Source organism: Anser anser, assembly GCF_964211835.1.
Source record: "Anser anser genome assembly, chromosome: 4".
Lineage (NCBI taxonomy): Eukaryota > Metazoa > Chordata > Aves > Anseriformes > Anatidae > Anser > Anser anser.
In genome coordinates this window covers 6,060,558-6,075,080 of record NC_139724.1, presented here as the reverse complement: position 1 = coordinate 6,075,080, position 14,523 = coordinate 6,060,558, and the positions used below count along the sequence as shown (strand labels likewise).

General features: G+C 44.4%; 1 protein-coding gene and 1 long non-coding RNA gene across 3 annotated transcripts in view; one reads left to right on the top strand and one right to left on the bottom strand.

Moving 5' to 3' along the window:
• The window catches only part of LOC310899325, an 84,571-nt gene that overhangs the window by 43,976 nt on the left and 26,072 nt on the right, over positions 1 to 14,523 (bottom strand). The window lies entirely within an intron of this gene.
• The window catches only part of TET2 (tet methylcytosine dioxygenase 2), a 73,041-nt gene that overhangs the window by 45,524 nt on the left and 12,994 nt on the right, over positions 1 to 14,523 (top strand). For both annotated transcript variants that reach the window (XM_083835504.1, XM_083835505.1), the window contains exons 2-5: positions 3,169 to 6,556; positions 8,792 to 8,882; positions 12,435 to 12,528; positions 13,665 to 13,873. In XM_083835504.1, coding sequence (XP_083691630.1) covers positions 3,214 to 6,556; positions 8,792 to 8,882; positions 12,435 to 12,528; positions 13,665 to 13,873 — 3,737 coding nt within the window. In that variant the 5' untranslated portion in view covers positions 3,169 to 3,213. The remainder of the gene's footprint in view (positions 1 to 3,168; positions 6,557 to 8,791; positions 8,883 to 12,434; positions 12,529 to 13,664; positions 13,874 to 14,523) is intronic.

Below are 14,523 nucleotides of genomic sequence, written 5' to 3'. Positions count from 1 at the left end.
ATTATGATGGATTAGACTGCAGAGTCAGTCCTAGATGCAGTAATTGTTTCACAGATGCTGCTGATGTGACTTGAATTTCTAATGAATTATAGCTGAGGAAGAATATGCAGAGCTACTAAATGGTCTGAATAAAATACAGTTATGGGAAAGAGAAAAATGCCTAACTGCTAACTTAGGGAAAGGCAGATCTACTTTAAGGGACAGACATATCATCCCACGACAATGATGAAATGCAAAGACTTCGTATGAATGCAGAGACTTCATAAGGCCCAGCCAGGTCTGCTGAGTAGTAGCATCAAGAATACCTTCACAGTGCCCTAGTTAAAACCAGTAATAAAGGCATGGCTGCCACTTGCCTTTTGCCAGTTTTAAATTACAAATAAGCACTGTGATTGCTTGAGGTACATTTGTGCTAAGATGCAACTCAAGAGGATTGCGAATAACAGAGCGTAGGCAGAGAGACCAAAGTGTAACGTAAAGTCACCACAACCCTAGCTGCATTTTAAAGAACGTAGATCTGGCACTTTTAATCAATGAATTAACTTAGTATTTTGAAGAACTGAGTGACTGTCCTTTGCAATGCCTAAGACCAATGCCTTTTACACCGGAGCTGATCAGAACTCAGGGGAATCGGCTGACTCACACCGTGAGGTTTTTGAGAATACTGTGAATAATAATCCTTGCCACGCAGCGAAAATAACCTTGTGGTTTTTAAGGGCAGTGTGAACCTAAGACTCTTTTCTGAAGCCCAGATGCATTCCTTCAAGGGGTACGCTAACATTAGACAAGTCAGACAGCCGCCGCTTCTAAACAAAAAAGGTGGTTTTACCTATTTGTAAGAAGCCAAGAAGAAAGATCATCTGGGAATTCTTAGGTGGAATTAAGTTGTAACCCATCTGCTACATCAGAACACGACAAACAAGACAGACATTGAGGGCTGAAGGAAGTTTCTCATGGCTCAACCACACAGACTAATTTTTATTGTTTGTTTTTGAAGAAATATTTTAGAAGCAGTTTGACAGCACAGTGTTAATTACTACAGTTCCTTTTATTTCATTTCTTACTTGTGAAATAGAGCAGCCTACACACTCATGTCTGAGCTGTGGTTCAGCTGCAGTTTCTAGGAATGAAAGGTGTGAAGGCAAAGAATGGTTTTCAAATTAGGCTGAGATCTTATTTTTTGCGACACTCTGGGAGCGTAATTCTGCCGCCCAGCCTAGAATGACACATCAGAGGAATCCTTCTCACACTGCTTTCTCTCTAGAGTGGAATACAGTCTCTCTGGGAAAGCTGCAAAGGCTCATCTATTGGGGTGCTTTAAAGCAAGCTTGGGAAATATACCAAAATATACATAGAAGGGAAGGAGCTTGCCTTACCTTGTCAAGAACATAGAGAAGATGGACAAACGTTCTTTTCTGTTGCCATATTCTTAGCTTTCACTTCAACAACTCTTTTTTTTAAGTCCTGATATTTGCAGAGAGAACTTCTCTACTTCCGTCACACACAAGATAAATTCAGTACAGAAAGTAAAGAACTTCAGGAGGTCAAAAGTAAATCTAAGACCTAGTTTGGGATAAGGATGAAGTGAATCCAATTTGTCATATAGGTGCTTGCCAGTCAAAATTTATGTTTGAATTGTCCTGATACCAAAATTAGAGGTGTAAGCAGATGTGCTTCTGCCAGAAGTAATGAATATCAGGCATTAATATTACCTTAAAAAGCATTTTAGGATCGTATTGCTTAGTTGAGTAAGGGAATACTGTACTAAAAACTGTATAAATTAGATGTTCCTTAGTATCTTTTTTCTTTTTTTTTTTTCATAAGATTAATGTAGGATACATACATAAGCAGAGCAACTGTGATGACAGAAGTTTTTCCAGTGTAGCAGTAACTCCTGTGTAGTGGCAACGGCAGCCACGTGCAGTGCTGGTGCTGAATCTGCAGTCCAGCCAGGCACAGCCTGGTAACGGGGAAGCCTTCAAATTCACATTTACACAAACTAAAAATAAAGCCTGCAGGGCAAAGACATGCATGAGTCCAAATTTTCTGTGTGATCTCACATCTGGAAGACCCTCTGCCAGTCTGTCTTCTGTCATTCGCAACTGTTTGAGAACCATAAAGCCAACAAAGAATAAATTACAAGCAGAGTCAAACAATGGCTTTATGTTAATCAGGATTGTGAATTTTCTGTGAATTGTGAATTTTCTATGAATTATCTCCGTTAACCGGGATCTTGGGAAGATCCATGTGAACAGAATTAGATTGTCGCTATATGGCATTTGTTCACTGCGCATTGTCAGTACTTTCAGCTAAAGAAAAAACTAATTTTATAAATAAAATATAAAGGTTAAAGAAGAAAATAGGACTCCATCTCCAAACAAAGAAGGAGCTTTGAAGCTCAGTTCAAAACCCTAATGCAGAGTTTAAGCCACGCCTGATGTCTATAGTCTAAATTTAAAAGAATACCAACACCTGAAAAAATACCATTTCCATCAAACCTTTCTGAAATCTCTTAATTTGTTTCTATCAACATTATCAAGATGTTGATTAAGTGTAAGAATTCCTACGGATGGCAATCAGGCGAGGCTTTGTCTCATGTGTGGATTGTGCCACTTGCATGGGCTTTTGGAATGCCAGTTTTAAAAGACCTTGTCAGACAGCTGAAGACTGAAAAAAAGGAGGTTTTCCCCTCTAATTGGCAAGCTTGGTGGCAATAATCCTTCAAGTCACACAAAAGGGGTTTGGCACACTTAATCAAATAACAGGATTAGCACCGAGTCTGGGAACCAGGGTTTCTGCATGACTTTCTGCCTTACTAAGGAGAAAAAGCGGCGACAGGGGAGCCTATGCAAATCATTCAAAAGCAGAGTATTTTTTCCACCATTATGAGAGCTCTTTTTGGCAAAACAGCTGTTTGTGTGTTCAATGGGGGTAAGAAACAGGTCTGTATTTTCACACTCTTTTCATCCTGAAGAATAAACCTGCAATAAGGGGGACGCATGGAGCTGCCAAATCCAACAGGGCAGTGAGCCTCCTCTCAGGTGCGCCCGTGAGCTGCTGTTGCATGTAGAAACCGGTCGGGACGGCGGGTGCAGGAATCAGTAATCTGCTATCTGTTGAGTGAAACTAGACCTGACTTAGTTCTCTCCTCTTTCTTTTCTCTCGCAGATACGTTCAGAGGGTAGCCTTGTGGATGGCCCCGGAGCAGGCCAGATGGAACAGGACAGAACCAACCATGTTGACGGCAATAGATTGAGTCCATTTCTAATACCGCAATCTTCTCCCGTGTGCCAGGCAGAGCCTTCTGCAGTGAAGCTACAGAATGGAAGTCCGGCGACAGAGAGGCCTGAAGTCGAAGTAAATGGAGACCACAAGCGGCTATTCATTAAAAGCAACTACGGAGCGCCCCACGTGAAGGGAAGTCCAAACCACCGCGTTAGCCCTGACCTTTTACAAGAAATGAAAGTATGCTCCAAATATATGCAAAACGGTGGGATTAAACGCACTTTTAGTGAGCCCTCTCTGTATGGACTTCATCAGAGCAAGAAAGTGAAACAAGACAAAGAGGTGAACGGAGAAAAAGCTGAGCCAGATGATAACTATGAAAAACCAAGCGTCTCCAATTGTTACGGTGAGAAGAAAGCCGAGAGCTTTACAGGACAAGAAAATGAAGCCTCAGAGTTGATACCGTCTACAAGATACAACAGTGGTGGTTCTGAAAACCCTCATGACCTCCTGATTCAGAATGAGCAGGAGCGGGAAAATGTTCATTGCCACAACAGGGACATTGTCTTACTACTTAAGAACAAGGCGGTGCCAATGCCTAATGGTGCTACAGTTTCTGCCTCTTCCATGGAAAGCATGCATGGTGAACTCCTGGAGAAAACACTGTCTCAATATTATCCAGAACATGTTTCCATAGCAATGCAGAAGAACACATCTCATATCAATGCCATTACCAGTCAGGCTACTAATGAGTTGTCCTACGAGACAACGCATTCATCCCATACCTCAGGGCAGATCACTTCCCCACAGACCTCAAACTCTGAGCTGCCTCAAGTGCCAGCTGTAGTGGTTACTGAGGTCTACAATGCAGAAGACTCCAGTAAACCACCTGTATTGCCAGGTAGCTGTTCGCTTCAGAAACCAGAACTACAGCTACAGCAACAGATTCCAGGCTATGATACACACCAGTTATCTGTAGGAAACAGTACTGTTCGTGGAAGTGTAGGGCAGGTTCCCAACCAAGACCTCTCTTTAAGTTCCAGCAGTAACCTGCAAGCTCAGAACACCGCTCTGGAAAGGTTTTCTGAGCAAGCAGAAAATAATGGTGCTTTCTTTAAACAGAACTCAATGTTTCATAAAGATTCCTCCACTCCTCCTGCTCCAGAAATGAACAGCGCGCTGTCCGGCGTGGCGCGAGAAGGACGCCACTCCTATGACAACAGCGGCGAGGAAACTCTTCCTGGAGAGATCGAGAACGAAGGGCAGCAGCAGGGACTGGTGCCAGAGAGTCCCAACCTCAGCCAGCAGCAACTTCACCCTCCGCAAAGACTTCCGCAGCAGGTGCCAACGTCACAACAAGATGTCAGCGAAAGCAATCCCCGAGCTGCTGTGGCCGCCTTGATTCAGCAGCACCCAGAAGAAATGCCGCCACCGCCAGAGCCTCCCCTCCAAAGCCTGCAGGCGTGCGGAAGTGACGGTGAGTTGCCGCAATGCTGTCAGCATTTCCCAGGACAGAGAGAACCCGAGATTCCTCCTGACAAAGAGAAGGACCAAGCGAAAGAGCCTGTGCAACAGCCTCAGCGTTACTCGAAGCCGGCCTGGATCGAGTTGGTTTCCACGCAGTTCCGCCAGGGAGAGCCTCCCCACAAGCCCAGCGAAGCGTTACTCCGATCAATTCTTCAGTTCCAGGCAAACACACCCGAAACAGCCTATACAAAGCAGTATGCTGGAAGTCCTGATGCATTAAAGGGGCCGTCGGGACAGCCCCAGAGCCAAAAGATAATGCAACAGGAACAAATTCCCCCGCTGTACAAAAGCGAGACCTCCCAGCTGCAGCCGCATCCCACAGCTGACCCCCAGCTGCTGTTCCAAAAACACTCGCCGCAGCCCCAGCTCGCCAAGATGGATCCCTCCCGCAAGTCCCAAGTGCAGCAGCACCCTGCGCAGCAGCTCCATTTCCAGCAAAGACCTGAACAACCAGCCGAACAGCCCCTAGGGGCCCCGCTGAAACAGCAGCACTTGAATCCCCCGCCAGGGGAAAGCGAGCAATTCTTGCATTCGCACATTTTGCAACAGATGCTCCAAAAGCAGGCACAGCAGACCCAGCTGCTGTGCAGTCCGCAGCTAACCCCCAGCCAGCAACAGGCTCCGCAAGTGAGAAGTAAAGAACCGCCCCAAGCCGTCTCCCATTCCCAAAGCACCCTGGAGCAGCAGCTAGACAGGACATCCTTCAGCCAGCTTAAAGCAGATGAGTGTTTTCAAACTGGGAATAAGTACATGAAACCGGCTGCCTTCCCGCTGCACAGCCCTCAGCTGGGGCTAGAGCAGGTACAGAGCGTGAACAACAAGGCTCCCCTCTACAGTCAGAAAGCAAACGCCGGTCTGCAGCACCCCTGCCCAAACAACGTGCACTTGATTTCTGAGAAGAAGGAAAACGCCGCGAATGTCGAACGCTTTGGGGCCAAGAAAATGCAGGACTTGCAGCACGTGCAGTATTTTTCAAACAACTTGCCCCCCAAGCAAGATGTGAATCACTGTTTTCAAGAACAAGAGCAACAGACACAACAAGCTTCGGTGATACAGCTGCCGCTCCAGCAGACACAAGGCTACGGGGGCAGCCTGAATCAAGAGCTCCCCAGCCACCAAGCCCCGCAGATGCCCCAGCGGTACTTACCACACAGCCAGCAAACTCCCCCGCACGCCCCAGAGCAGAGAGGCTGTCATCTGCAGACCCAAACCCAGAAGGATTTTCAAAAGCACGCTGCCCTAAGGTGGCATCTCTTACAAAAACAGGAGCAACAGGCGTACCAGCAACCCAAACCCGAGCTCGGCCCCAGCACAGCACGCAAGCCTATCAAAATTGAGGCTGGCACAAAGCCTAACGTCTGCATGCGTCCATCAACTGGACAGCTAGAAAACAAAATGTGGAAAAAAACAATTAAACAAGAGAATCAGCACTTCGGCTGCGAGAACATGCAACAAAAGAGCATCATTGAGACAATGGAACAGCAGCTAAAACAGATACAGGTCAAATCACTGTTTGATCACAAGACTTTTACTGTCAAATCACCTAAACATGTGAAGGTTGAAACAGCAGGCCCTATTACCATCCTATCGAGAAACACCTGTGCTGCAGAATTTGACACTCAGACCCCAATCTCAGAACAACAAGCAAACTCGTCTGCTGAGAAAACCCCGACCAAAAGAACAGCTGGAACTGTTCTCAATAATTTTTTAGACTCACCTTCCAAGTTACTGGATACTCCTGTAAAAAATTTATTGGACACACCTGCCAAAACCCAGTATGACTTCCCATCTTGCAGCTGTGTTGGTAAGTGCTGAGAGGTGTACTAAAAGCATACTAGTTCACAGCAGGGAAACTAGCCTTTGAGTTCAGATTGCAGGGGTTAGTCGGGTGTTTTTCTTGGAGGTTGGGCTTTTTGTTTTTCAGAACAGCAACTAGTAAAGACTTACAGCAATTTTTCTACATTTACGCCTGCTCCACTTAGCCAACCCTACACGTGGGCCCTTGCTCAGTATTTCATAGTTACCTACCTGCTTTTACAGTCAGAAAGCTTGTGGACGGTAACATATCCCCTCACTCCCATTCTCCTTAAGCAGCAGACATGTAATAACAACACGCTGATAAAAAGTAGGTCACAACTTTATAATCTAATGTATTTGTCAAGGCTAGATATAGTGTTTATAAACCACGTCTTGGGTCCAAAACTTACGATCCTTACTCCATTTTTTGCTCTAGCAGTGAGATTGTTGAAGTTTGCCTCAGTAAAACCTAAGCAAAGAAGGAATGCTAGATTATTCCTCACTTGTCGCAAGTTTATCGCCCTGTTGACTCACTTGTCTACTGCATGGCTAAGCAGTTTCTTAGAGGAGCCATACAAGCAGCAAGGGGGACCCTTGGTATTTCTTCACAGCACACCCAGTCCCCAGAAGCAGAAGAACTGAGCAGAGGAAAGAAAAGCACAGCATCAGGCAAGGCCCTGTACCCCAAGCTTTCATACACTGGCACCACACGTGGCCAGGCATTTTCAGACTCTACCACAGGATAAATTATTCAGACTGAAGCAAAAGGTGCAAGTGCTTCAGCACCAACCAAGAGAAAAGTAAAACCTTTGTTGTAAGTTTCACTTACTGGCCCTTACAGCCTGGGATTTCACACCAACTAAAAAAGGAGAGTTGAAGCAATGCTCCTCCAAAACTGCAAAATGGACCTTTTTGTCTTTTCAAATGCCTGGGGCTGTATCTCAGAGATGCTCCATGGGAGCAAAAAGAGAAAGTAATGGATTTTCAAAGCTCCCAGGAAGGAAACTAGAAGCCAGTTCCTTGCTGTTCCTTTTTCTTTTCTAAGAAATAACCTATAACATGTGGAGTTTTTTTTTTAACCCTAAAATTGTTTTGGTTTGGTTTAAGACCATTCTCCAATGCAGTTGGCAAAACTTTTTTCAGGCAATGATTTCGGTTTTTTTTGTTTTGTTTTGTTTTGTAGCCAGTACTGCAGCTGCTAACTAAGCAAGAAGAGCTTATTTTCCACTCACGTTTTAACTCTTCGGTCTTAGCAGACCCTTTAGGAAATAAAGGAGCATGAAACCCAGATCCTGTCCTCTTTGAAGACCCCATTGCTACAGAGTCATTGATAGAGCTTATTGTTCTTTCCTATCAGTATTACTTTTTAAGGAGATGCAAGTTAAACCATTTCTCCATCGACACGTTCAGGTTTATAGCATGCCTTCATCATGCTTCCAGAGGCTGTACGCCGAGAGCAGCATCACCTCTGTCAGCCTCTGGAGTTAGCATCCCAGAGAGCCGGCCCTCAGCCACGTCAGCACAGCCCCACCTGCTCTCCTGCACCTCAGCAGAGCCCGACCATTTCCCTCGTGCTCCTGGAGCCTGCCTCCCCGTATCAAAACAAATGCACGGCATCTGCTGTGAATGCTGGCATGGTCCTACCTACACACACACAGAACTGAGGCCACGTTCTTAGCATGCAAGCAGTTTGAGTAGGCCTTGTGCAGGATTTCTTTTGGCAAACTTGCTTTTTTCATTTCACAGAGTCTTTTTGTGGGTGGCAGAAATTCTCTGTGCAACCTTAACAGCCACTTTCTCAAGCTGTAGGTTCCTATATAACATATCTGCTGAAAAACAAGTACTGTACAGCTCACTAATGTCAATATTTACCATTGGTATCCCATTTATCCTCCTTTCTAGATATTGGGAGAGGAGGAAGTGGGAGAAAGAGAAACAATCATTCAGTGATAACGGGAAAATGCCTTTTGAATTTCAGTGTAAAGCCCGAGATGTGAAACAACTGTTTGTGCTAGCAAAAAGCAAAGCACACAGTCCATATCATGGCTATTTGCAGAATTAGCCACGTGCTTTGCATGTTTTGTACAAATTTCGTGGGCGTACTTTAAGACATAAGTGTTTGAAAACTGACCCGAGACCCAACAGCAGTATTCTAACCAGCTAGATGTAAGTTTTGCAATGTGACTTTTTTACGATAAAGAATTAAGCTTCAAAGTAATAACTTTTATTTTGTTTTAAACAGAGCAAATTATTGAAAAAGATGAAGGTCCATTCTATACCCATCTAGGAGCCGGTCCTAATGTGGCAGCTATTAGAGAAATCATGGAAGAAAGGTAATTAGTGCAAAGGCACAGGGCAGATTAACGTTTATCCTTTTGTGGATGTCAGAATTTTTCCAGCTTTTGCACATAAAGAAATAAACAATTGCAAATCAAGTAATTACTTGTAGGCTTAGCTCCCCCCGTGTTGCCAACATGACGCGCTGTGCTATTCACCAGAGAGTCACAATATTTGACAGGGCTAATAGTCAGCTGGCTGGCACGGGCTGCGCGCTTTGAGACCGACGCCAGCAAACCCGAGCAGGAACAAGTATTCACCAGGCTGCCAAGCAAGGCAAGGCAGCTGGCAATGGCTCTCAGAGCAGGCACGGACCTGGTGTTCCCTCTGCATACAAGGACGCCAAGGTGGGAGGAGGACGGAGGGCAGGATACCAGACTCCAAAATTCTCTCTCTCCTTCCCGCCCGCCAATTATTAAGTATATAGTACAACCCTAAAGGACTAAACCTAACTCAGTCACTTCCAGAGGTGTGGAACAAGGTTACTAGATAGGATTTCAGCCCAAGAATCAAGAATTAGGTTTGTGACAAAACATCCCTCTCCCTCGGAGCATTGCACAAAACCAGCCTTATCTCAGCTGTGGATATTCCTGCATTGCGTTGCATCCTGTAATGTATATGTTACCCACAGTCAAACCCAGCAAGGGATTCTGAATGGTTCATAATGGATATGTGATCTACGCTATTTAGACAAATGTAAAAGTGCAAAATCCACCGGCATTTCTAAAATATGAATTAAAAACTCTTCACACAAAAGTGACTTTGGCACTGTGGATTCTGCATTACTTGCAGGTTTTGGAAAGCATGGACAGTAAAGGCCAGGTTTTTAGTGGTATCTGGGAATTCAGTTCCTTTCTGAACAAACAAGCAAACAAAAGCTCCCCAGTAAGTCTGAGACAGATGGGAATTTGATTTGTTAATACCTTAAAACTCTGAACACCAAAAGCAAATAGGTGTCTGTGCAGCGCTCGTCTTGAGCTAAGGAGAACGGTTTCTCAGCAGGGTCTGCCAGCTTGTGCTCATCACTGCGCGGCCATGGACCATTAATGGCATATTAAATCCTTAGGATTATCTCTAAGTGATTAGTCCTAAGGTCCTTTCTCTTAGCACCTCCTTCCCTGTAACTCCTGGGCAGGGCTTGCCCCACTACTTGTTTTCAGCTTTGTGAGCAGCTCAAATGCATGTAAGCTGCACAAATCAGCTGCTTCTTGGGAAGGGGGAGTGAACGCTGACCCTCCTGAGAAGCTTCTTACAATTTACCTCCAAGGCTCTAATTGACTGTTTAATTCTTTAATATTCACAAATAGTACATGAAACAGGAAAGTCATTTGTGTCATCATGTCAATTATTAGAGATGAAACTTTTTTCATTTCTTGACTTAGGAATGTGATTTTCCATCCTTAATACCGACCTTGTCTTTTTTTCCTTTTCCCGTCCCATTAATTTCATTTTATGTTGGCAGAAGGAAATCCTGAGAGATTACAGATAACATATGTATAGCCAGCCAGGTTCAGCAGAGTCTAACAGAAACTGCTTGAACAATGGCAAGCTTACAACTGTTCATATTGCATGAACTGTGTGATCCCAGGACAGAAGAACTCCAGAGCTCCTTCTTGTTAGCTAATTTTGTATCCCTAAGGAAAAAAAAAACACTCTAAAGAAATTCTCAAGCACGTGTGTACAGTTGGTGACATTAATCACAACCTAAGCACTGTTAAACTATCTTCCCATGAACATGAATTGACTTTTAAGGTATTAGCACTGCCAAACAAACCAGGATTTGAATTGATACTGATAGTTGATATTTTAGCTACACTAGTTTCTTGCAGAATCCATGGTGGATACATATTTTTTACCTCTTCCTTCTCCCAGTCCCTACTTCATGCTAAGTGAATTTTGCTCCCATTTTGAAGCCAGTGAGCTCTGGACTGAAAGCAAGCATGACAAACATCAGGCACAAATTCTTCTGTGACACTTGAAGAGATGTGAGACAAAGTCCATTTCATCTGCAGTGCTCAAGATAGATCGATAGTGGCATCCACACAGTTGTCCTGCAATCCAGATCAGCAGACTGATAGAAAATGTTAAGATTGAAAAATGTTTATGTGGCTAATTAAAGAAACAAATGTATACTAACATCCAAGACTAAGTAGGAAAAAGTGATCTAACAGTTGCCTGCAGAACATGTGTAGTACGACCTGATTTTATTTGTATAATTTCCTGTGACACTGAAATTTCACAATGAGATCACATCTAAAAGTATTTTTCATTTCCTTTACACGACAGAAGTTTTAAATACAAGTAATTTGCTCTTAAATATGTCACCAAGATTTTAGTGCAAAAACAAGAGGGATGAAAGGTCAAAAGTTCTCAAAGCAGCTTTAAATGGCTGTGTAACACGAAGGAACTATCTTGATTGCTCCATAGGTAACAGGCAAAAAGCAGGAACATTGTGACTTAGTCCCCATGCTTGGTTATATATATAAAAAAAAAAAGCAACACCAATGAGAGCAGCAGATACACGAAAGGGAGCTGGAGGTGGAATTTGCCCAGTCCCTGAAACGCAGCCAAGTCAGCACCGAAGCTGGATCTGCAAGTTTGAAGCCACTGAGGTCTCTAACACGCAGGCTTCGAGCAGCAGCCTCACCTCAGCCCGGCATGCTCTTGGCTCAGCAGGTGGGCACCCCCAGCTGCAGCAGCCCTGGGGCGAGAATAAGCTCAGAAAAAGCTCAACAGGTCTGATGCTTGCTGTTAATTCAAGACTTGCTTCACTTAGCATTTGCCGTATATTTCCACCTGGTCCATCAGAGGACATAGGAAGTGGATCTCATTTGTTCTGAACAGCTCTGGGGCTCGGTTCTGCCCTGACTGCATCGTCACCTCGACTCAATGCTACAGCAGGAGTTGAGCTTGCCTGCCTTTATCCCAAAAAGACACACACAAATGGCATCATTTGAGGGCACCTCGTGATCCTAATTCAGTATAGAAGTCTGGCAGAAGTAAATAAGTAACAATTTATGACCGGATGACAAAGTAAAGGAAATAGATATGAAGCAAATTAATCATGGCTTAACTGATTCACACTGTATCTAAGCCAGAAACAAGCACAGAAAATTAATAGTGTGACTACTGCATGCCAGCTGTTCCATGACAACTTAATTATATAAATTTCAGAGTGATAACTTAAAATTTAACCCAGAAATTAAAGAAAAAATGTAAGTTTCCTTCCCAAAACAGAGAGACTTCAAGTCCACTTTTCAAAATGTCATCTATAACAACTTCTCCAGAGAAACAGTTAAAAGGTTTGGGGATATTAATGTGTTACGGATAATTTTCACTCCGCTGTGATGTATTAAAGCCATTTGCCTCTTTTAACATATTAATTCACCACCATAATAAAATCAGCCAGATAAACTGCATTGCACACCCTTCCCTGTAATTCCTAGTATTTATTTTTTAAGATAAGACTGGTGAATGTACTCCATCTTTTAAGTGTTTGTGCAGAACCAAATGAATCTGCTTATTGTACGTGTTTTTGTTTGTTTAAGATTTGGACAGAAGGGTAAAGCTATAAGGATTGAGAGGGTTGTCTACACTGGGAAAGAAGGCAAAAGTTCTCAAGGATGTCCTATTGCTAAATGGGTAAGTGATGTCCACAAACGTTAATGCTAATCTAGGTCAGTGTGATGGTTCCTGTACGCAGCCAGCAGTGACGTCCTTCTGTTAGTTGACACTGGGGAACTTAAAATAGCTCACCACAGGGCGCCCGCAGCCCGTTCCCACCACTGTCTCTCACACTCCATTTACTTGAGCTGCATGGAAAACAGCAAGAATAAAATTTGGCCTGAAGGTATGAAAACCTGAGAAGGAAGGCAGTTAAACTTAGATTTAAGATCCATGACTCCAGCCATTCTCTCTGCTGTTTAATTTTACCTACAAATAAGTGCAGTAAGTACACCACGGTGATGTTTTTAAAACGCACTCCCAGTTGGAGAGAGGTATTAGTACACCCTCTTAGCAAACACTGCCTTACTTTGGCACAAAGTACTGAGTGGTTTGGGTAGGCTGGGGAAAGACGGGATGAGGAAAAACTGATATATGATTATAAGTGTTTATGCATGCCAGACTGCACCTTTGTACAGAAATACCCACAGTAGCCCAAGCACTGAGAAGCAGGGACACTCTTACTTGAGCCGTGTACTGCTTTCCTCTCATTGCCATAACGTTTCTGTGAGTCAGGGCAGGCAAGGCCACAAAACAGAGTGGCTGGTGACAAGATTAGCTGTTTAAGCATGGTAGGAAAAGGGAGAGAGCTCCCTTGTCAAGCCATTGAGTCTCTTCCTCAGCTGCCTTCCATTCCCCGCATGGCTCCTGCATTAAGTGCAGTTGTCCAGCAGCCAGCTCTGCACAGGTAGGCACCTCACTGCTCCATTCCTTTTGCCTCCTAATCCAGCTTGGTCACTCATACCATAGTGCAGATTCAGGAGAATATTTCTGCTAAATCAGAGCATGGGGGATACCATGCACAGCTGGTTTCCACCGCCATGCCATCAGTTAAGACACTCAGAGCTTCATTAGAGAGAAGGGGTTCATGCCCTGGCCCCTATCAGTAGAGGGGACGAATGGTGCAAGTTGCCAGAAACAAAGAGGAAGAGGGAAATAGAAGTAACCTCCCCCCACGCACACTAGTGCTGAGGTTTCCTATTCTCTTACTCTTCACATTAAGAAATGCATTGTTTGTGTTGGGGCTCCGGGGGTGTGTGTTGCTGTGCATGCAGGTAGTCCGCAGAAGCAGTCAGGAAGAAAAGCTACTCTGCTTGGTGCGCGAGCGAGCGGGCCACACGTGCGAGACGGCGGTGATCGTGATTCTCATCCTGGTCTGGGAGGGAATCCCGACAAGCCTGGCCGACAAGCTGTATTCTGAACTCACCGACACCCTGAGAAAGTATGGCACGCTCACGAACCGGCGGTGTGCCCTGAACGAAGAGTAAGTGACACAAAGGGTTTGCTTCAGCCGGGGACCTGGCATCTCCACTTGCTCTTTTCCCATAAACACACATAGCTTCCAAACCGTTTCAGACAGTCGGAAAACCCACGAACCTTTTGAGGAGAGCAAAGCAAATGTTTTTAAAAAGTAGGGAAAAAACATCTTCCCAGAGTTGTGAAGCCTCGCTGTGTATTTAAAGGAAGATGATTTAAAAGAAGATCGCAGCTGGGCCCAGGAAAGCAGACACCTTGAAATGAAAACTAGGTGCACTAAATCATACCATATGCCTACAGAAGCTAGCCTGAATCTAGAGAAATTACACTCTCTTTTTCCATGTCTTTCTGACAGCAAGGAACATTTAGATCAAAATAACATAGCTATCACTGCATTTCATATGCTTTGGCTTCCTGGGTACAGTCGTATTTCGGAAATCTTTGCCAAATGCTTGTCAGAGAGCTCCAGTCTTGCAGTGCCAGCAGCATACGCCCTTCCAGGTACCATTAGTGAACTACCTGCGAAGGCTCCATGCAGACATACACTCTTTTGAGCTAACCCAGGTTTCTCAGATAAATATAGGAAACTTGCTTTCCAACCACGCAACTACTCGTTGCAATAAATTCCTCTGTTACAATGCGTATGACTCCCTCTTC